Below are 22,375 nucleotides of genomic sequence, written 5' to 3'. Positions count from 1 at the left end.
CAGAAATGTTACAGAAAAAAGTGTATGCACAATGTTACTGCACAATAATCATGAGAATACAATTGAAAAATCACACCCACCAGAGTTAAAAGAGAATTGTTTTTGGATAGTTACCTCCTTGACATTCACATTTCTTCTTTTTTTTTTTTTTGATAGAAAAATTTTACAGAGAGGATGCAAAACAATGGAAACTCCAACATTCTGCTAGCAGGATTGTGAATTGAAGTGACATTTTTAGAGAACAATGTGACAGAAGACTTGAGGATGTATGCAAATCCTATAATTTTTAACTCCTTATATGCTTAACTTGTTTTTGAATTATTAAAAATGTACCTCCTCTCACCCCAGCTGGTGTGGCTCAGGGGATTGAGCACTAGACTACAAACCAAACAGTTCAATTCCCAGTCAGGGCAGGTGCCTGGGTTGAGGCCAGGTCCCCAGTAGGGGCTGCATGAGGGGCAACCACACTTTTGATGTTTCTCTCCCTCTCTTTCTCCTTCCCTTCCCTTCCCCTCTCTCTAAAAATAAATAAATAAAATCTTAAAAAAATACACACCTTTTAGTTATTAAAAACATAGAAGTAAGTGTAGAAGTCCCATAAACAGATGAGTTAAACCAAAACAAACCAAACAGATTTTTGTGAGCACTTACAGAAGCTATCTGAAATCCTCTGGCTTAATGTTAGAAGATCACTGGCAAATGTGGTCAATTTTAAAGAGCCATCATCAGAATGGGAATAAATCCATGGAATTGAAAGCATTCCACATAAATCTTCTAGAATATGATCTTCAAATGAAGTTTTTACTACAGGAACACAAAACAAGTGATTAACTATGTCTTTTCCTCAATCATAACCAGGTAGAATTAGAATAAATATTCAGTTAACAGAGGTTCTCAACATACAAATGATATTGTGAGGCCTATGAACCCAAACAAATTAAATGTGATTTCATAAAAACATACATCTGTGTATTTTTAAGGACCTTAGCATTCTTCAGATGCTCCAAAAAACTTAAAAGCTACAAGTAATTTCTATTGACTGAAAAAGAATAATAAGTCAAAATATTACACAAATAAAGTTGGAACTTAGAAATTAATGACAGCTTAACAATTGAAATCAAGTCAACTTTTGCTTACTTCAAACATCTGTACACCTTAGGCAAAAGAGATTTCTATACGGATTATTTCTAAAGACTATTTTGATTAACTACTTATTTGCACTCACCTTGAATATAAATCAAGGCATCATATATTTTCAGCACTTTATCAATAACTGCCTCCAGGTCAGGTTTCTGAACAGATTCCAACAAACTCCTACAGCTCTTAAGCACTTTTGAGTAAAAATCCAAAGACATCCAAGTTATTACTACCGGTTTCTTCTCAGACTTTTGTTGACAGTCCTTGAAATTATGGCTGCAATTAATACATTTTTTAAGACACAGATTAAAATGAATTGTTAGTCAAATCTAATTGTACTAAGCCAAAAGAAACTGGGAGTATAAAACTAGCATATAAGTCTAAATCAATTCAAAGTAAATATGTAAATCAATTAATGTCATTTGTATTGAGGCTTAATATTTTCATATCTTTCTAAATCACTCTTAGGATTTGGTAATTAAAATTAATCCAGGATATTTAAATCTGGCATCACCAGGCATAAAAATGACTGAAGACTATGTAATTTTTAACAGGCTTAGTAAATCCTTTCTTAATAATAGAACAAGAGGAGACCCCAGCCTAATTAGCTATTCCTTCAAGTTATTCGAAATTCCAAATTTAATGCAACATGAACTAATATTTTTTTAATATCTCCTCCATAGCTCTGGATTGGCTAGTTAAAAGAGTGAATCAGCCCTGGCTGGTGCAGCTCAGTGGATTGAGCGCGGGCCTGCGAACCACATGATTGTGGTTCGATTCCCAGTCAAGGCACATGCCTGGGTTGCAGGCCAGTTCCCAGTGGGGGACTCACAAGAGGCAACCATACATTGATATTTCTCTCCTCTCTCCTTCCCTTCCTCTCAAAAGATAAATAAATAAAATCTTTTTAAAAAAATAAATAAATAAAAGAGTGAATCAGTTCACAGGCAGAATAGTCAGAAGTAGATTGCTGCATAAAGAATACACTCAATATTTACTTAAAACATCAGATGGCTCACTCTGTCAAGTACATGATTTTTTAGTTTCATATATGCTGTTATATGAAACTAATACAGAATAATATTGAATGTAAACTGTAATTGAAAAAATTAAATGAATCAGAAAATACAGAATAAATTATCATGTAAAAAATTAATAAGAAGTTTTGGTCTACAATGTGGCACCAAAAGTAAGACTAAACCTTCAGAGAGAGCTTACCCTAATGTTTCTTCTGATAGAATAATAAACCTGTATTAAGAATACTGAACACACACACACAAAAAAAAACTGAACAAACATAGCTTTAACAAGTTCTAAATTTCTTCTTATTATCAAAGGCAAATGTTCTTTCAACTTAATGTTTAACTAAAAACACATTGGCTTTTGAGTTGCATAAAAATGTATTCTGCAACTTTCTACACGTGTATGTCCAGGAATTTGGTTAGACTTCAGACCAAAAAAAGCCTCAATTTCTCTTAAGCATCAGTTTCTAATTTGTAAAGTAGACATAATAGCATTTACCTCACAGAATTGTTGTAAAAATTAAGTTATGCATAGTACTTAATACAGTACATAGTATTTAGCAAGTGCTCAATAAAAAACAAGTTTCTATTTCACTAAAAACTTTGTGTTCAAAGGTCACACAAACCAAGTGAATGATAGCTCCTAAACAATAAATCCAAATTTATTACAGAAAACCCACCCAGAAAATACAAGTTGTTTTACCAGTCCATGTTTTGAGGAGAACAATGAACAGTACACAGAGCAGTCAGTTGTAGGACAACAGCAATTCCTTCTAAAGTCTCAATAACAGGATTCTTTAGACTACTGTGTTCAAGGAAAATCTGAAGAGATTCAGCTTTCTGTTTCAGTGCACTCCATAATAAACTCCTTTTGTTCATATCCACATAATTAATTCTGTAATTATAACCACAGTATAAATATAACCACATTTAATGTAAATTTGGTTCAGAGGTGAAAAATGCTTAAAACACAAAATAACATGTGAAGTACTGAAATTTATCCTAAGATGTAAAACAATTTTCATGGCTATCTGAAATATGGAAATTCTTTGACCAGATGTCAAAAAAAGTCACTTATTCATGTTTTTAAAAGCTGCTATTAGATGTACAGTCTCAGATTTTTCATATATTAAGTAGTTAAACTAGACAGTAAAGACTTTAGTCCTGGCTGGCGTGGCTCAGCAGATTGAGTGCAAGCCTGCAAACCAAAGGGTCACTGATACAATTCCCAGTCAGGACACATACCAAGGTTGCAGGCCAGGTCCCCAGTGCAAGAGGCAAACACACATTGATGTTTCTCTCCCTCTTTTTCTCCCTCCCATCCCCTCTGTCTAAAAATAAATAAATAAAATCTTCAAAACAAAGAGTTTTAAAAGTCTTTTAAGTATCCCCTGGCCGGTGTGGCTCAGTGGCTTGAGGGCAGGTGCCTGCTTGGGGGTGTGTGGGAGGCAGCCAGCTGATGCTTCCCTCCCTCTTTCTCCCCCCTCTCCCCTTTCTCTAAAAATAAATAAATAAAATCTTTAAAAAAGAAGTCTTTTAAGTAACCATATTTATCCATGAAATATTTCATACTAGCACTATTAAAATATTTTAGGCATTTCTTTGACTACCTCTAGAAAAAATAAATGTTTTTTGTATATTTAAGTCGAAGCACTTAACTAAAGGTAATTTTTTCTAAGGATTTTATTTATGTAATTTTAGAGAGAGGGGAAGGTAGCGAGAAAGAAAAGATGTGTGGTTGCCCTCACATGGCCCCTACTGGGGACCTGGCCTGCAACCCAGGCATGTGCCCTGACTGGGAATCGAACCAGTGACCTTTTGCTTCACAGTCCAGTGCTCAATTCACTGAGACACACTAGCCACAACTAAAGGCAATTTTTAAAAGTAAATAAAGTTTTACTACATAGGTAAATAAAAACTGAATGAAGGTCATACTCCTCAGTCTGTTTTGTTGCTCTTTTGGACAAGTTTAGAGATGAGCTGAGTCGACGCCTTTTGGATGATACTCCATCACTTTTACTGCTGAGGTTTTCCTGTTGAAGTTGGCACTGAATCTCCTCAACAGTTTCCATACTTTCTATTTTTAAGGCTGCATAAAGTGGGCCCAACAAATACTGAGAAAGCAAAAATAATTTCAACAACCAGCTCTTAGAAAATGTTCATATTAATCACAGACAGTGAAAGTGCAGTAGGAATTAGTTGTAAGTGTTCTAAAAAAGTAAACTATTTCTGGAGTCTCATCAGGTAAAACAAAGACTTAAGTTAATCTATATTATTTCACAGTCTACATACAGTTCTATATCTAGAACTGCGGTTCTATTGTTTTAGAAGGCATAACAAAGTCTTCTCCCTATAAATTGTTTTTCCTTCTATCAAAATGTCATGAAATATATTCTATTAAGGGAATTACTAACTTATTTCATATAAATTCAGCAAGTCTCATAGATAAAAATAAACTAAAATATTTAATCAAGTTACTGCATATCTGACTATTTTATTATACCGTCTTTCTCCCACAGTTCAAATAGAAGAAGAGGCATGATTTAACATTACTAGTACTATGCACCCAGTTTTTCTAAAAGTTATTGACAATAAACTGTCAAAAAAATCTGTTAGTGCTCAAAGTTTATGCAATTAAGTTAACTGACCCCCTTTTCATTAATAATGCAACAAACATGCACACACTTCACAAATTCTACCTTAAAATATTCAACTTCATTGGCCGTTCATTACCAACTTACTGAACAAATTCTTCTGAAATCCAAGTAAAAAACCATTATAAAGAGCCAAAGTAGATTGCGAAAAACATCCCATTCTGAATGTACATTATTATTAAAGATATTCCATTCTCTCATTATTATATCTTGCACATACGCATATACAAATTATGAAAAAATACTTAACCTTAAAAATGACTTACCTCTGCATCTATCTGAGCTCCAAGCACATCTACAAGAGCTCTACAAATATTTCTCACATAAACCTCTCTAACTTGGAAAGCAGATTCATACCCTGCTGGCACAGATTTAAGGAAATACTGCAGTAAGTGACAAAAAGCTCCTTTTAGCAAATGAGACTTAAGCCGCATAAGCATGCCGTTTTCAAACATGACACAGAGTTTTTCCAGCAGCATATTTAAATAGACAGGTTCAATATTTCTATAAGCTTCTGCTTCAAAAGAGAATAGTGTCTTTATCAGCTTTGATAATGGACCTTCATAGATTTTCAACTGGTCAGCATCCATTTCTACAAGGTGTTTTAATAATTCTAAAAACGAGCTGAAAAAAGTGTTGGCTGGTTGTGCTGGAAGTCCTCCAAGCTCAAATAGCTCAGTTAAAAAGCTGATTGCCAAGGATTTAATTTTTGGACTACCATACTCTAGCAGAACACAACCTATTTGCCAAAATAAGAGTTCTTGCCTTCTAAAAAACACAATTGCAATAATACGAATTAGAACTGTTAATAAAGTGATTTCAATAAATTCTAAATTTTGCATGTTCATGAACTGCAAAGGAGCTGGCTGTAAATATCCCACTTGTTCATCTAATTGACTTAAAAATCGGCTAACTAGCACTGGCCATTCCACCAAGTGTCCCATTGCATTTCTTCTGTGGAGGTAAATCAAGTCTTCAAAAAGATGTAATAATTCCTTTGTCAGCACTCCAAAAATAGCAGGACTCTTGCTTTTAAAAAGAAATAATAATGAGCAGATGACTTCACAGATTTTCTTGTGTAACATATGACAGGATGGCGTTGCTGCAATACGAAGAAGTCTTCTTATGATCCAATTACTAAAGTCTTTGAAATAAACAAACAAAAAAGATATTAAATAAGTACACCAGAAATCCTAATTAATTTGCTAAATGCTTAATAATTTACTTTTAAAGCGTAAACTTCACTAACAAGGTAGTATAAAACAGGGGTGTCAAACTCATTTTCACTGGGGGCCACATCAGCCTTGGGGTTGCCTTCAAAGGGCCGAATGTAACATTAGTACTGTATAAATGTAACTACTCGGCAGTTAAACAAGAGTTTGGTGCTGCCGCCGGGCAGAAACGAGGTGCTGGGCCAGATAAAACAAGGTGGAGGGCTGGATTCTGTCCTCGGGCCTTGTGTTTGCCACCTGTGATCTGAAACATTCCTTATAAAATGGAAATATAGTAGTTTAGAATACCAATTTTGGCCCTGGCTGGCGTAGCTCAGTGGATTGAGCACAGGCCTTCCAACCAGAGGATCGCAGTTCGATTCCCGGTCAGGGCACATGCCTAGGTTGCAGGCCAGTTCCCTGCAGGCCAACTCCCAGCAGGGGACGCACGAAAGGCAACCAAACATTGATGTTTCTCTCCCTCTCTCCTTCCCTTCTAAATTTAAATAAATAAATAAAACCTTTAAAAAAAAAGAATACCAATTTTGGAGTCAGACAGACAAGGTCCTAGCTTTCCACTTTACTAGTTGTGTGAACTTTTCATTTATCCGAACCTCTAATTTCATCTATGAAAGGGGAATGATGACATCTACTTTATAGGTTACTGAGGATCAAGTAAGATGATATATGTGAAATTCTCAGCATAGTGCCTTAAGTTAAATAAATATTCAATAAATAGCAGTTATAATTATCACCCTTCAACAAGTATTTATTGAGTGACAAATTTGCCCAGTGTACAAGAACAAATCATAGTCCTGTACTCATAAATCCTATAATAATAGTTTCTGAAACTTTAAAAAATTTTATTTATTTTTAGACAGAGGGGACAGGAAGGAGAAAGAGAGGGAGAGACATCAATGTGTGGTTGCCTCTCCTGTGTCCCCTACTGAGGACCTGGCCTGCAACCCAGGCATGTACCCTGACTGGGAATCGAACCAGTGACCCTTTGTTTCACAGGCCCGCGCTCAATCCACTGAGCTACACCAGCCAGGGCTGAAACTTTTTGGCTAATGCTAAGACATATATATTTTTATATCTTGACCCAGTACACAAAGGCATATTTATTTAAATGTATAAAACAAAAGTTTCATGAAATAGTATTTATTCTTATTATATGTAGTGCATTGTAATACTTCCTAGTCTGTTGCATTTCATCTTCATAATCTACTAATGGATCACAACGTATTTTTTAAAAAGCATATTTTATAACGCAATTTAAAAACTGCTATGATAGAAAAAAATGTAGAATGCTCTATTAACAATGCTCTGTTAATAGAGTGAAGAAGAAGAAGCAATGAAGCCAGTCTCAAGCCCAGCAGTCAGCAATAGTGGCCAAAAAAGACTTTTTGAAGGACATGTTATCAAAGTTCTGTCTTGAAATTCAAGCAAAAAATTGTAAAATACTCTATGCATTGTACATACATTACAAAAAATGTTTATTTTACACCTCTTTAGGAGGAAGCCAATAAAAAAACAAGTAGTGGGAAAAATGAGGAGAAAGTCTAGGAAAAGAACTTTATCTGGAACAGGTATCAGCAAACTCATTCTTTTTATTCTTTTTTATTGAATTTATTGGGATGACATTAGGTAATTACATAGGTTTCAGGTGCACAGTTCTAGAATGCATCATCTGTATATTTATTGTACTGTGTGTTCACCACCCAAAGTCTAGTCTCCTTCATTTATCCCCACATACCCTCTTCTACCTCCCTTTCCCTCTGATAGTCATCAATCATACCTTTGAGGAATTTATAAGTTTATAAATCCCTCCATCTATGAGGGATTTGTGCATGTATGCACGTGTGTGTGTGTGTGTGACTGTGAGAATGGGTGAAAACGTAAAGTGATTAAGGAAAAAAAAACTCATTCTTTTTTTTTTAAATCTATTTTTTTAAGATTTTATTTATTTATTTTTAGAGGGGAAGGGAAGGAGAGAAGGACCGAAATATCAATGTATGGTTGCCTCTCGTGAGTCCCCTGCTGGGAACTGGCCTGCAACCCAGGCATGTGCCTGACTGGGAATCGAACTGCGATCGTGTGGACAAAACTCATTCTTAAAGGACCAGATAGATTCGAGGGCCATGTGGTCTCTATGTCAATTACTCCATGTTGGTTTAGCAGTTGCAAACAAAATGAGCAGGGCTGTGTTACAGTATATATTTTAACATAAACAGAGAGCCAGCCTGTGAGCCATTGTTTGCTAATGCCTGACTAGAAGAAAGAGATTACCAAAACCAGAAAAAAGAAAACTGCTGAAGTTTTCAATGGCAAATAAACAAACTTGATTATTTCTGTCCCATTGTAGGTATCTAGTCCATAACAAAAGAAAACAATTAGAATACATGAAATAAAACTAACCATAATTTAACTAAGATGTTTATTAACATATGTTATATTTCAGAGAGAAGAAGGTCAACTTAATAAAACAGATTGCAAATGAAGGTACAAATAGCTGGACTTACCAATACAACTGTCTTTCACCTCATTTTGCCCATGGCTTCCGTTCACATTTACAAACATAAGTGGAGAGGACTTCATGATATGCTGGATGAAATCAAGCAACATCACAGAGGTTGGCTGAGAGTCAGTTTTCTTTATGAGTTCTAGAGCAACTAAAAAATAAAAGATTCATTTTAAAGAGTTGTAACAAATGAAACAGTAGTGTTTTGTTAAGAAACTAGATTTTGGTGACCGTAATTATAGTGCTCATGCTAAACTGATGAAGCCAACCACTACAATACTACCTTTCTAATTTTAAATGTTTAATAATCATGTTCATTCATCTATTATACATCCATTCACCAAAGATATACTATAGGCCTACAATATGCCTGGCACTGTACCAAAATCTGAAAATTAAAAAAAAATCTCACAATCAGGTGAGGCAGACAAATAAACTAATAATTATAATACAATATGCTGATTACACTAATTCAGAGTGGAAGAAATAAGTGTGTGGGAAGATGCTGTGAAGGCCTTGATACCTAAATGATGAAGAGTTAATAAACAAGAAGGACAGGCTAGTGGTGTAAACAGGAGCACCATAGAAAAACACATCTAGCAAGTATTCAGTAGTTCTTTGTTATTTTTCAGCAACTCATAATTCTACTGATTAAAAAACCGAGGGTAAATAACTACAAGTCATAAAACTTGTACCAAATGTGGAATCAAATCCATAAATCATGAGCCAAATAGCACTCTATATTACCCCTTCAATGTACTTTTAACAGATATGACAGATGTGACACCATTCTTGCTAAGTCTGTAGTCTGTCTTTTAGATTGCCACAGATAGGAAATATAAACAGTTGATTCAAAACCTTCTAAAGTCACCAGTTGTTTCAGGCATTTGCTGTTTCTCAACCAAGACCTAGCTAAAGCAGAGTCCACCTCAGTGGAACTGGCCAAATACTTTTTATCTGTAATAATACCCTATATCAAAATTCATAGGAAGCAGTAGAAAATCTAGATACCAAATAGAAAAACAGACTTCCTATAAAATTCTAATTCATATTATGTAATATAAATTGCTTGAAAATAGTAACTGTCATAAATACCAATTCTATATAACATAGAGAAGAGTGCTTATAAAATGTTATGTGTACAGAAAACAATTTAATTTATAAAGTTTACATAAGAAATAATTATTTCTTACCAACATTTACATCTGTAAGTATTCGGTCAACAAACTGACACAGAATTTGTCTTGGCTTCTGTACAACTGTATTATATTCCTCTGGACTGGCACTAAAATACAAACAATAAGTTTTTAAGCCTTAAAGGAAGTCATAATTTCATTTGTAAAAAATTTTCCGAAGTTGAACTTATCAAATGTTTAATTTTAATGTTGACATTCATAATATTCTTCTGTTTGAAAATGAAATGAAAATCTAAAAACATGTTACCAATTTACAACAAAATAAAACACATGCAAAATGACATCATAGGCATCCCATCTGCAAAATGTAAACTGCCCTGCCCAATATGTAGCCAGTAGCTACATGTAGGAGGGATTAAGCTCTTGAAATATTGGGGATTAAGCTCTTGAAAGTGAGATATACTATAAATATAAAATACGCACTGAACTTTGAATATTTGGTACCAAAAAACAGCATGACATCTCACTAGTAATTTTATGTTAACTCCCTACTGAAATGTTATCTGGATACATCACTAAGTTAAATAAAACATTAAAAATTAACTTTACCTGTTTCCTTTTACTTTTTATAATGTGCTAACTAGAACATATGTGGCTTGCATTAAATTTCTATTGAGCAGAGCTGAGCTATACTTTTACACTTTTAAAAATCTACAGAACACAGTTTCTTCAACAAATAAAATAGAGGAGGAGACATATAACTAAGACTCAAGAGCCGTATCGAACAATTACAATGTATGATCCCAAGTTGGATTCTGATTCAAACATTTGAACATAGACTACATATCTGATATAATTAAAAATTATAAGTGTGATAATAGTATTACAGTATGTTTTAAAAGTCTTTACTCTTTAGAGACAAATATAGTTATTTACTGATAAAATGATGTCTGGAATTTGCCTCAAAGTAATTGGAGTTAAGAGGAAAAGGGCCACAAATTGATAATTAGTGGGTGATGAGTATATAAGAAATCAATATAACATTTTCTCTTTTTTTGTATGTTTGAAATCATCGCAAAAATTTAATAAAATGTTAAGAAAAATATATATATTGCATCTTAGGACCAATCAAGAAAAAATAATAAAGAAGTAACCTAATATTTGGGCAGAAGAATGGCATCCTAGAATACTGAGTGAACTTAACTTAAACTCCATGACTTGGTGTAAATCACCACAGAATACAATATAAGATTATAGTAGTAAGTCTATGTTCCACAGCATAGGGTGAGTCATTCATGTAATCAAAAAACATTTATTGAGGACTTCCGACCAAGATGGAGGCGTAGGTGGAAACACCGTGCCTCCTCACACAACCAAGTTTAAAGACAACAAAGTTTTAGTAATAAAAACGCAACCAAAACACAGAAAATTAAACTGTATGGAAGTCCAACAACAACGAACCTTTCAGCCAGACCAGCGGCTGGCAAAGTGGGATCACACAGGAAAAATCAGCCAGACCGACAAAGGCGCACAGGTGGCAGTTGGCAGATCCCAGGTGTAGGGTGGCAATGGGCAGACTCAGTGAGGGCACAAGGCAGCAGGCTGACCACAGTCACACATTTGTGCGCAGATAAACCAGGCAAAACCAGCCAGCATGCTGTGAGACAGACTACACAGGCTCCAGCAGCTTGCGGGAAGCAGGAGAGGGGACTGCCATTGCCCCTCTCTGACCCCGCCCCCACATACAGCATCACAACCCAGCAATTGGGTTGCTCCGCCTTGGTGAACACCTAAGGCTCCACCCCTCATATGGAACAGGTGCAACTAGACCAAAACATTATGGCTCAAGAACAGCTCAAAGCCCCAGAGCCAATAATTCTAAGTGACCAAGAGATAGCCAACCTATCAGATGCACAGTTCAAAACACTAGTGATAAGGATGTTCACAGAACTGGTTGATTTTAGTCACAACTACAGGAACATACGAAGGCTAAACTAATTGAAATGAAGGGAAATGCACAGGAAACCAACAGAGATGGAAAGGAAACTGGGACTCAAATCAATTGAATGGACCAGAAGGAAGAAAAAAATGACCAGACAGACACAATGAAGAAACAAGAATTCAAAAAAATGAGGAGAGGCCTAGGAACCTCCAGGACATCTTTAAACATTCCAACATCCAAATTATAGGGGTACCAGAACGGGAAAAGAAACAGCCATGAGTGGAAAATGTATTTGAACAAATAATAAAGGAGAACTTCCCCAGTCTGGCAAAGGAAATAGACTTCCAGGAAATCCAGGAAGCTCAGAGAGTCCCAAACAAGTTGGACCCAAGAAGGAACACACCAAGGCACATCATAATTACACTAGCCAAGATTAAAATGAAGGAGAGAACCCTAGAAACAGCAAGAGACAAGGGAACAGTCACCTACAAAGGAGTTCCCATCAGACTGTCAGCATTTCTCACAAGAGACCTTACAGGCAAGAAGGAGCTAGAAAGAAGTATTCCAAGTCATGAAATCCAAAGACCTACATCCAAGACTGCTCTATCCAGCAAAGTTTTCATTTAGAATGGAAGGGCAGATAAAGTGCTTCTCAGATAAGATCAAATTCAAGGAGTTCATCACCACCAAGCCCTTATTATATGAAATGTTAAAAGGACTTATCTAAGAAAAAGAAGATAAAAAATATGAACAGTGAAAGGACAGCAAACTCATAGTTAATTAACAACCACACCTAAAACAAAAGCAAACCAAGAGAACAGCTAGATCAGGAGCAGAACCATAGAAATGAAGATCACATGGAGGGTTAGCAACAGGGGAGTGGGAGGAGGAGAATGGGGAGAAGGTACAGAGAATAAGTAGCATAGACGGTAGGTAGAAAATAGACGGGGGGAGGGCAAGAATAGTATGAGAAATATAGAATCTAAAGAACTTGAGATACGTGGTCATAAACTAAAGGGGGGGAATCGTGAGGGAGGGGGTGTGCAGGGTGGAGGGGAATGAAGGGGGGTATAGAACAACTGTAATGGTATAATCAATAAAATATATTTTTAAAAAGAAGTATAAAAAGAAAAAGAACCAGAGACGCTGAAATAAAGAACAGACAGACAGTAACCAGAGGGGAGGGGGGAGGGGGATAACGGGGTGGGGGAAGGGTCATCAGGAACATGCATAAAGGACCCATGGAGAAAGACACTGGGGGTGGGGGGACTGACTGTGGGAGGTGGTGGTGGGTTGGGATGGGGGGAGAATAATGGGGGGGAAACTGGACAACAGTAATTGAATAACAATAAAAATTTTTAAAAAGAAACAGGCAATTTTAATGGTAACAATATACCCAAAATATTATTTGAACTTATAACCAATATACAAACTAATGAGATATTTTACATTTCAGGGAGTTATTCTATGTCTATGAAACTAAGTGAGCATCCTACATTTATAGCACATCTCACTTTAGACTAGCTTCATGTCAAGTACTCAATGGCCACATTTGGCTAGTTGCAATAATATTACAGGACATTACAGATTTAAATATAATAAATTTTAAGTCTAAAATTACAAGATAACATAAATTGTTTTAGACAAAGTCAGAAGATTTTTTCATAAACCAAGAGTAATTTGGCAAGTGTCATTTAAAAATAGGAATGAGGAGGTATATGGGGAGAGGAACTAGGATAGAGGTTGGTGGCCAGTTTCCTATAAAGCTCAATTTTGTATAAAGATGATGCATTCATGTGTTATTTGGGTAATTTTTAAAAATAAGCTTTTGCCCTGGCTGGTATAGCTCAGTGGATTAAGCACAGGCCTGTGAACCAAAGGGTCACCAGTTCAATTTCCAGTCAGGGCACAGGCCTGGATTGCAAGCCAGGTCCCCAGTTGCGGGAATGTGAGGGGCAACCACACACTGATGTTTCTCTCCCTCTCTTTCTCCTTTCCTTCCCATCTCTCTAAAAAATAAATAAATAAAATCTTTTTTCAAAAAACCTTTTAAACAAGGTAAATTAGCTGTACTATCAAAATAAAAAAAAATCATGGGAGAATGAACATTTCTTATTTTACAACCTCTACATTGGAATTGAGTTAAAAGGGTATACTTTTTCAAAAATATACTGTCAAGATGTCAGCATAGGTAAATGCCATACTTGCCTCTTCCAACAACCACATCAAAATTACAACTAAACTACAGAACAACACGAGCCATGAGCCGAGACAGGCCATTCCTATAGAAAAGCCACTGGAACTGCCTGAAATCATTCATAACTGCCTGAAATCTGGCTGAATGGGAGTCCTACAACTAAGGAATTAAAGAAGCCACATCAAGACTTATAGGAGGTGCACGGACTCCCAATGGGCTGGACCGACACCCAGCTGCGGCTGATGGAAACTGGGAGGGGTATCTTGGCTACAGAGGTCCCACCTGAGGAGCAAGGAGTCCCAGTCCCACATCAGGCCCCCTACCTCAGGGATCCAATGACAGGAAGAGAAGTCCCCATAACTTCTGGCTGTAAAATCCAGCAGAAATTGAAGCTGAGGAAGGAAGAGACTGCTGAAGTCCCAGTCAGGTCCTCTTAAAGGACCCAGATACAGGCTTACTCTGACTCACTCCAGCATGGGTGCAGACACTCAAAAAGCACCAGGGACATATGGAGAGAACACAAACTGTCCAGCACCAGAGTAAGAGCTGACAGGACACAGCTCTATCCCAGATGGCTGGCAAAGGCCATTGTTCCTTTGATGAGCCTTCTTCCTATAGAACCAGCATGTGGGTACCATATCTGAGTTTCCATCTGCCTGGTTCACACTGTTCATCCCACCCTGGTGATTCCCTAACGCCCTGCCCCACCCAACCTTTGGGCACACCCAAGCTGTTTCCAGTGGCTTTTCCATAGGAATGGCCTATCTTGGCTCATGCTTCACATTCTCCTAAAATCTCTCAAAAAAGTATCAAAAGTATCTGGCCTCGGCAAGCCCTGTACCTCATTAAGTAACTTCAGGCCTAGCACTGGCAGCAGCCCACGTTGTTTCACAGCCTGGCCTTACCTGGGCATCTCCAAGCTCAGCACAAGTAGCAGCTATCTGCAGATTGCTTTGTAGCTCATGCCAGGTAGCCCCAGGTAGAACACAGGCAGTAGCTGACCTTGGACTACACATCCTGGGAGGCCCCAGAACTCATGGAAATCTTCAGACCACATCAAAGCTCCACCACTCAACCACCTCTACAAGCAACATATTCAAGGGGCAGATTTAGCAGGCACCAGAGCCCCACTGCAGTAAGTCCTGCTCTGTAGGATGGGCCCCAGCCTAGACAATCTACCACAATGGTCAGAAGTTGGTGGTCAGAAGTCAGCGATCACAACCAGTCCTTACTGCTAGTTGGCCTTGGGGTAAATCCTTCCCATTGATGTGCCAACAACAATCAAGGCTTAACTACAAGAAGGGGATGTACACGGCCCACACAGGGGTACACCTAGAGTGCCCAGGTTGGATGATCAGGGCAAGCTGTACCACTGAACCCTACAGAACACCTAGTACATTAGACCACTCTGCCAAGCCTGGGAGATGTAGCAGCTCTACCTAATATACAGAGACAAACAAAAGTAGGCTGGCAAAATGAGGAGACAAAGAAACATGGCCCAAATGAAAGAACAGATCAAAACTCGAGAAAAATAACTAAATAAAATGGAGACAAGCAATCCACTAGATGCAGAGTTCAAAACACTGGTTATAAGAAAGTTCAATGAATTTAGTGAGAACTTCAACAGCATAAAAAAGACCAAGTCAGAATTTAAGGATACGCTAACTATATCCTTCACACAACAGTAGAGTAGATGAAGCCTAATATCAAATCAGTGATTTAAAATATAAGGAAGCAAAGAACACCCAAAGCAACAACAAAAGAGAATTTTTTTAAAATGAGAATAGTGTAAGAAGCCACTGGGACAATTTCAAGCACACCAACATGTGCATCATTGGGGTACTGGAAAAGAGAGCAAAAAATTGAAAACCTACTTGAAAAAATGACAGAAAACTTCCCTAATTTGATGAAGGAAATAGACACAGAAGTCCAGAAAACAGAGTTCCAAACAAGATGAACCCAAAGAGGCCCATACCATGACACATGGTAATTAAAATGCAAAAGGTTAAAGACAAAGAGAGAATCCTAAAAACAGCAAGAGAAAAGCAGTTACCTACAAGGGAGCTCCCATAAGACCTTCGGCTGGTATCCCAACAGAAACTTTCCAAGCCAGAATGGATTGGCAAGAAATATCCAAAATGAAGAAAAGCAAGGACCTATCTACAACCAAGATTACTCTATCCAGCAAAGCTATTATTTAGAATCAAAGGACAGATACAGAACTTCCCAGACCAAAAAAAGAAAAAAAGAGTTCAGCACCACAAACCAATATTACATGAAATGTTAAAGGGTCATCTTTGAGAAGAAAAAATGATTAAAAATATGAACAATAAAATGGCAATAAATACATATCTATCAACACCTGAATCTAATAAACAAACAAACAAACAAACAAACAAACTGTTGGGAACAGTCCTGCCTGGTTTTCAGAAGCTGTAACCCTGCCTGACAGGCAAAAATGCCCCACAGCTAAAGGATCTTGGGAACATAAGCCACTAAGAAGACAGAACTTATCCTCCTGGCAGGAGTGCAGTCTCTGCCCCTTTTACTTCACCCTGCTTGGCCCCTGGAGGATGGCTGGATAGTCAATGATGGGTAACACTACTCAAGAAAGGAACAACCTAAGACAGGCACGGTTGTGAAAGGGTCATCAGGGAAGGACATAGGGGATTGTGGAGAAGGGAAAAAAAGACCCTCACCCTTCAGCTTTATCATAGCCTGTGTCCTCACTACATCTGTAAAAACTCTCTGAATCTCTTGGCTGCCTTGCTTCCCCTGCCTGATTCAGGCCTGAAACAATGCCGAAAGCAGATGCAGCCCTGTGGCGGAACCGGCAATTCCCCGTGGCAGGTGATCAGGCCTAAGAAAGAATGTATCAAGTCTTGTGAAATCAGCTTTGCTAAGAATGTCCTCAATTTAAATGTTAAGGGACAATCACAAAATAAGTTTGTTTCCCAGGGTTTTACAGCCAATTGGTGTCACCCTGTCTACCAGACCCTGACTCAAAAGGACCCCCACGGTCCCAGAAATGTTATCTGTAAACCATACCTCCATTCTTTGCTATGCATCCCTATGCAAGCTAAACTCAATAAAAGACCATTGAGAGAGGGGCTTGACACACTTCTCCTCTGAGGGACTGGTCAGCCTTTCCTCCCCAAGCAGATCATGTCTTGGTAGACTTATTCTCATCCATGGCAACCAGGGGAGCTCTGCGGGTTGAGCTCCCAGCCAACAACAAACATAAGTGGAACAGAAACTGAATCATAGACACAGAGAACATTTTGATGGTTACTAGATGAGAGGGATGAGAGGGGGCTCAGGGGGATGGGTGAAAAAGGTGAAGGGATTAAGAAGTTCAAATTGGTGGTTACAGAAGTCATGGGGATAAAGTACAGCATATAGAATATAGCCAATAATATTCTAATATTTATGTATAGTGTAAGATCAGTGCAAGATTTGTCAAAATGATCACTTAGTAAGTCAGGTAATGTCACTGGGGTGTACACCTGAAACTAATATAATAATGTATGTCAACTGTAACTAAAAAAAAAAAAGAAAAATTAAATAAGTAAGTAAATAAATTTTAAAAAATTAAAACTACACTTCCCAGCCTTCCTTATGGATAACAGTAGCCAATTAGAAGATGATGTCATGGGGCAAGAGAACTTTTGAGGAAGCTCTTTCACTGGGGGAAAAACACACTCTTGCCCCTCCAGGCTGTCTTTTATTTTATGGAGAAAAAAACTTTTTGGCCAACCCAATAAATAAATTTATTTGTTTAAGCTTATGTTATTTTGATTTTTTCATATGCAGTTAAACCTAAACTTAACTAATACATACATCAAACCTTTATGGAAATATAAAGGGAACTCTCATACTTTACTTTCTATGCTACAGTATTGTTTGCATTTATTAATACTAATTTTTATAATAAAAATGTATGTGTATTATTCATATAGACATCTGTTTTGGAGCCCCAGAGAACTCAAGTTGAGTGCCAGCCCACCACTTCCTAGAAATGTGACCTTGAACAGTGAATTAATTCTTCATCTGCAAAATGGGTATGATAATAGAACTTATCTCATTGGGTTGTATGGAGCTTAACGGAGCTAAAGCAGATAATATTCCTGGCACATGCCTAGCTTATAGCTATTACTGTATGTACTACATTATGCTACAACATAGGCACTGGTGGTGGCAGAACCAATTGAAAAAGCCTAGGAAATGTTGCATAAAAAGAAAAAAACAGGTTGAACAAATGGCACATGAATATGATCCCTTTGGTAAAAGTTATTTGTATTTCTACAGCTATCTATGCATCAGGAGATATCTAGAGGAACGATTATCCAAATGTTAGTAATGGTAATTTCTGGGTAGTAGAATTCTTCTTTCTTCTACATGGTTGGAAAATAGAAAAAGTTTTTATTGTTAAGCAGGAAAATAAGCAAAGAAAAACCCTTTGTTAAACAATATTACAATTCACACCAGGAAGTATTAGAGCATTTGTACCTTTTTACCTAGCAATGTCACTCTTGAAAACCAACCTGAGGAAATAACTCAAATAAAGGCAGATGCTATATCCATAAAAACATGCACTACAGCATCATTTATAATGGAGGAAAACAGGGAACCATTTAAATGACTAACATTAGGGTAATAATTCTTATTCACTCATTAGAACACTATGCAACAATTTAAATGAGGAAGATGATGACCATATAACAACATGGAAAAATGCTTAAGGAAAAACCAAATAGGGCAGAATGCAAAATTAGATCTTTGCCAGCAGGACAACTGGGCAAAGATCCTACACGCATTTGGATGAAGACTAGAAGGGAATACAGGCAAATAAAAAGCTTAATTTGTTGGAGGGAGGAATGTGTGTGTGTGTATGTGTATATATATATATTGTTTGAGTGAAACTTTAGTACCACATGAAGCTTTGATATATCTAGCAAACACAAGCACCTCCTTTGGGGCAAGCATTAACTACCAGAACAACCAAGACATTGTGCATCTGCCCTAAAAGAATTTGTAAATTTAAGAACAAATCATTTTAACACAGTATGGCTAAGTATTAAGAGAGCCAAGACAGAACACAAGAGGGGACACCCAGCCTTGAGAAGGGCCTATCAATTAAAGTTCCTTGGAAGTGATACAAAAAGCTGAGTCCCTACGGGGATAAATAGGTAAAATATGGGAAGGAAGAAGGGTATTCCAAGTGGAGGAGACAAAGGCTCAGGAATAACAACACAGGCTGTTCTAGAAACTCTATAGACTCTACATGGCTAAAGAAAAGGGAGGCAGGGGTGGGCTGGAATGGGAGTAAAAGGCAGAAAACTGTACTTGAACAACAATTAAAATAATAAAAAAAAAGAAGAGGGAGGCAATAATTGGAGGGGAAAATAAAATCAAAGGATGAACTAAGAAATTTGGATTTCATACTGAAGGCAATGAAACACTGAAGAGTCTTAACTAGATGAGAGAACGTTAAACATGTTTTTAAAACATTAATTCAATTGTGTTATTTCCCTTTTTGAAACATTCCAATGGTTTCCCATTGCACTTAAAATAAAACCCCACTCCTTAGCCTGGCCTGTAAGGTTCTAAAGGATCTGGCCCCTGCCTACCTCTCCCTCCATCCTTAACTCATACCAACCCCTCTTTGTTTCCTGTTCCAGCCTTCTTCCTACTCCTTAAAAAATAGGCTCACTCCCACGTAGGGGCCTTTGTACTTCCTATTCCATCTCATACACTTCTCCTAGCTTTAAATGACTGGATTTCTTTTACTCTCCAAATGTCCTCTAGTGCCTAATACTGCTGCTCCCCAGCCCCTTATCTCCCTCTCGCTGTCTCATTTAATATTTTAATAGCAACTATCACTATCTGAAAAATACCTTGTGATTACAAAGCAATTTTAAACACAAGACCAGAGAAGGCCCCTCAGATATGACATTTGAATGAAACCAGTCAATGTTCAGATGGAAGAAATAGCAAGTCCAAAGGACTGAAGGCAGGAATGACCATGATGTACACAAAAAATAAGGTTAATATTATTAGAGTAGAGTGAGCAAGGGAAGGATACAAGGCCATGAGGTCAGAGAGAGGCAGAGGCTGTATCATACAGGAATTTAAAGGCTTTGGTTAAGGAGTCTGGATTTTATTCTAACTGTGCTGAAAAACCAAAGGAAGGTTTTGAGCAGAGGAGTAGTTATATAATCTACAATGGGATTTACAGTTATAAAAAATCACTTTGACTGCCAAGTAGGAAGTCCTTTGTAAATGGATAAAAATGGAAATGAATAAGCTGAGAGGTTATTGCAACAGTCCAAATAAGAAATTATGGTGGTAGCAGTGGACATGAGAAATACATTTTAAAGGAAGTATTGACAAGACTTGCTGATGGATTATTAGGGATAAGGGAAAGAATCAAGGATAACTATTTCTAGACTTTTGGTTGGTACGGTAACCTGGGGGGAAGGAACAATAAAGCAGGAGATCTGCTTTGGATATGTTAATTTTCATTTGTGGGTGTAGATGTTGAGTAAGCAACCTAATTTATACCTCTGGGCCAGAGATACAAATTTAAAAGTTATCAGTATATAGATGATATAAAGCGATGTGACTAGGTAAACTTACTCAGGAAGAGAGTGAAGATGAAAACAGAACTAAGTATGTAACCCAAAAGCACACAGGGAGTGAAGACTGATATCCAGATTTCTGGTTTGGAAAAATTGAATGAACATGATATCATTTACTGAAATATCCCTACCTGAGTGAATGAGAAGAATTAAAAAAAAAGGCTTGAGAAGGTTGAGATATGAGAAGAATTTGAACTGGATATGTAAAGTCTTAACTTTATATAGGATACCCTAGTAAAACTGCCAGCATACAGTTGTACAACAGATTTCTACTGGAGGTAGGTGTAGTTTGGCAAAACACATTTGCAGTCACCAAATCACACCTGAAGGGAGGAGAACGGGTACAATCACGCAGGAAGACCATGTAGAGAAGAGAGCGCTAACAGCAAAAAACAGTGGAACAAAATTTATACCTGTAAGATAGAGGAAGATGAACCCACACATTAGAATTGTAACATCTCACAGTTTTCAGAAGTCTAAACTGCCACAGCCAATTAAAGAAAAACAAACTTGGGATAAAAGGCCTTGAAGACTTGAATCTGAGATGACTCTGATAACTACTATGGCTTTGCCTTTAGTTCTTCAACTTTTGTGACTCCATTTCTTGATAGTGATAATATTTGCAATATTTTACACCATAGGGATACTGTGAGACCAAATAAGCTTGAATGAAACAGTTGCAATAAAAAAGTCATGACAATCACAAACTACTATTAGACAATTCCCTGTGAGTCAGTTTTTCTATTCATTCTTTTAGAATAGCTACAAATGAATGAAAGGTAACTCTTGATGAAAGAGACCATAAATAAATCTAATATACTATTATTTTTATTAACAAACCTCATAGAGGAAGAGAGAAAAGAGAAGTATTAATAAGCTAATTTTACATTAAAGCAAAGCACTGAGCTCCACATTGAGCCTGAAAGATTAAATCTGTACCTCAACTTCCTAAAGCAAGAACTTGTACTCATCTTCTTTTAGAAAGGTAGATGTAACTTTTAAAATGTTAATACACAGTATGCTTGCAGTACTCTTGCAAAGTGAAAAAATTCACAGGTACAAAACCAGGTTGATTCAGTTAGGACAAGCATAGTCCCTTCATTTATACGATTATTATGTAACTGAGGAAGACTAAATGTCCTGTGTTGCCATCAAGGGGAAATGGACACAACTGCACCAAAGAAATGAAAGGTTGTTAAATATTCCGTTGGCTTAAAGTCAGTTTTGACTTCGTGTGCTAAATTTTCAAACAGTTTTAGAAATAGGGAAGCAACTGTTTCAACTGATATTTTAAGTGCAAGACTGATAGCAGGCACGTATTTCTTGTTGGCTATGAGATACAATAAAAAGAGAACACACACAGGAGTGCCTTGCCTTCGTGCTCCGTCCAAGCTGGGGTGGGATGAGGTGGGCTTTTGGGGGAGTAGGCTGTGGAAAGGTGGTGACCTGGTGGGGATGGCAGCCACCAACATCTTCCCCACTGTGGAGCAACACTGGTTCATAGTCTCTCTTACGTTTGCAGAAAACAAGCTTGTGCAACTGAAAAGATACTACGTTCTGGCAACATCCTGTGCACTTTGTGGACGCTGTGGCCGACCCCAGGGCTTTCTGCCTACAATAACGGACTGGGACTGGACGATCAATACGAAATGGGCCCGATCTACAGAATGGCCTGCGGTTTCACTTGGAAGAAGGAAACAAGCTGCCTTTTCTAGCAACTAGCCTTCCTTGTACAGAATCATGGGTAGTTCTGGGTCGAAACGTGGAACTAAAAACCCAATTTTTTGCGTAAGCGATCATAAACTATAGAAACTGGGGAAGTCCAAGAGCCAAGTCCCTCATCTAAGGAAGTAAGATAGTGAGCGCAATGCCGTGACCTGGCGGCGAGAAGGCCGCCCCGCGTGCCGACACACT

General features: G+C 37.4%; 1 protein-coding gene across 1 annotated transcript in view; it reads right to left on the bottom strand.

Moving 5' to 3' along the window:
- The window catches only part of ATR (ATR checkpoint kinase), a 126,947-nt gene that overhangs the window by 104,155 nt on the left and 417 nt on the right, over positions 1–22,375 (bottom strand). The window contains exons 2-8 of the mRNA XM_037037454.1: positions 9,739–9,830; positions 8,547–8,696; positions 5,080–5,957; positions 4,095–4,273; positions 2,863–3,054; positions 1,226–1,413; positions 652–804 (exon numbers count right to left, since the gene is read on the bottom strand). Of these exons, the coding sequence (XP_036893349.1) occupies positions 652–804; positions 1,226–1,413; positions 2,863–3,054; positions 4,095–4,273; positions 5,080–5,957; positions 8,547–8,696; positions 9,739–9,830 (1,832 nt within the window). The remainder of the gene's footprint in view (positions 1–651; positions 805–1,225; positions 1,414–2,862; positions 3,055–4,094; positions 4,274–5,079; positions 5,958–8,546; positions 8,697–9,738; positions 9,831–22,375) is intronic.

This window comes from Sturnira hondurensis, unplaced genomic scaffold, assembly GCF_014824575.4.
Source record: "Sturnira hondurensis isolate 20B ecotype Veracruz unplaced genomic scaffold, ASM1482457v3 Scaffold0023357, whole genome shotgun sequence".
Taxonomy (NCBI): Eukaryota; Metazoa; Chordata; class Mammalia; order Chiroptera; family Phyllostomidae; genus Sturnira; species Sturnira hondurensis.
This window is presented reverse-complemented; position numbering and strand designations above follow the sequence as displayed.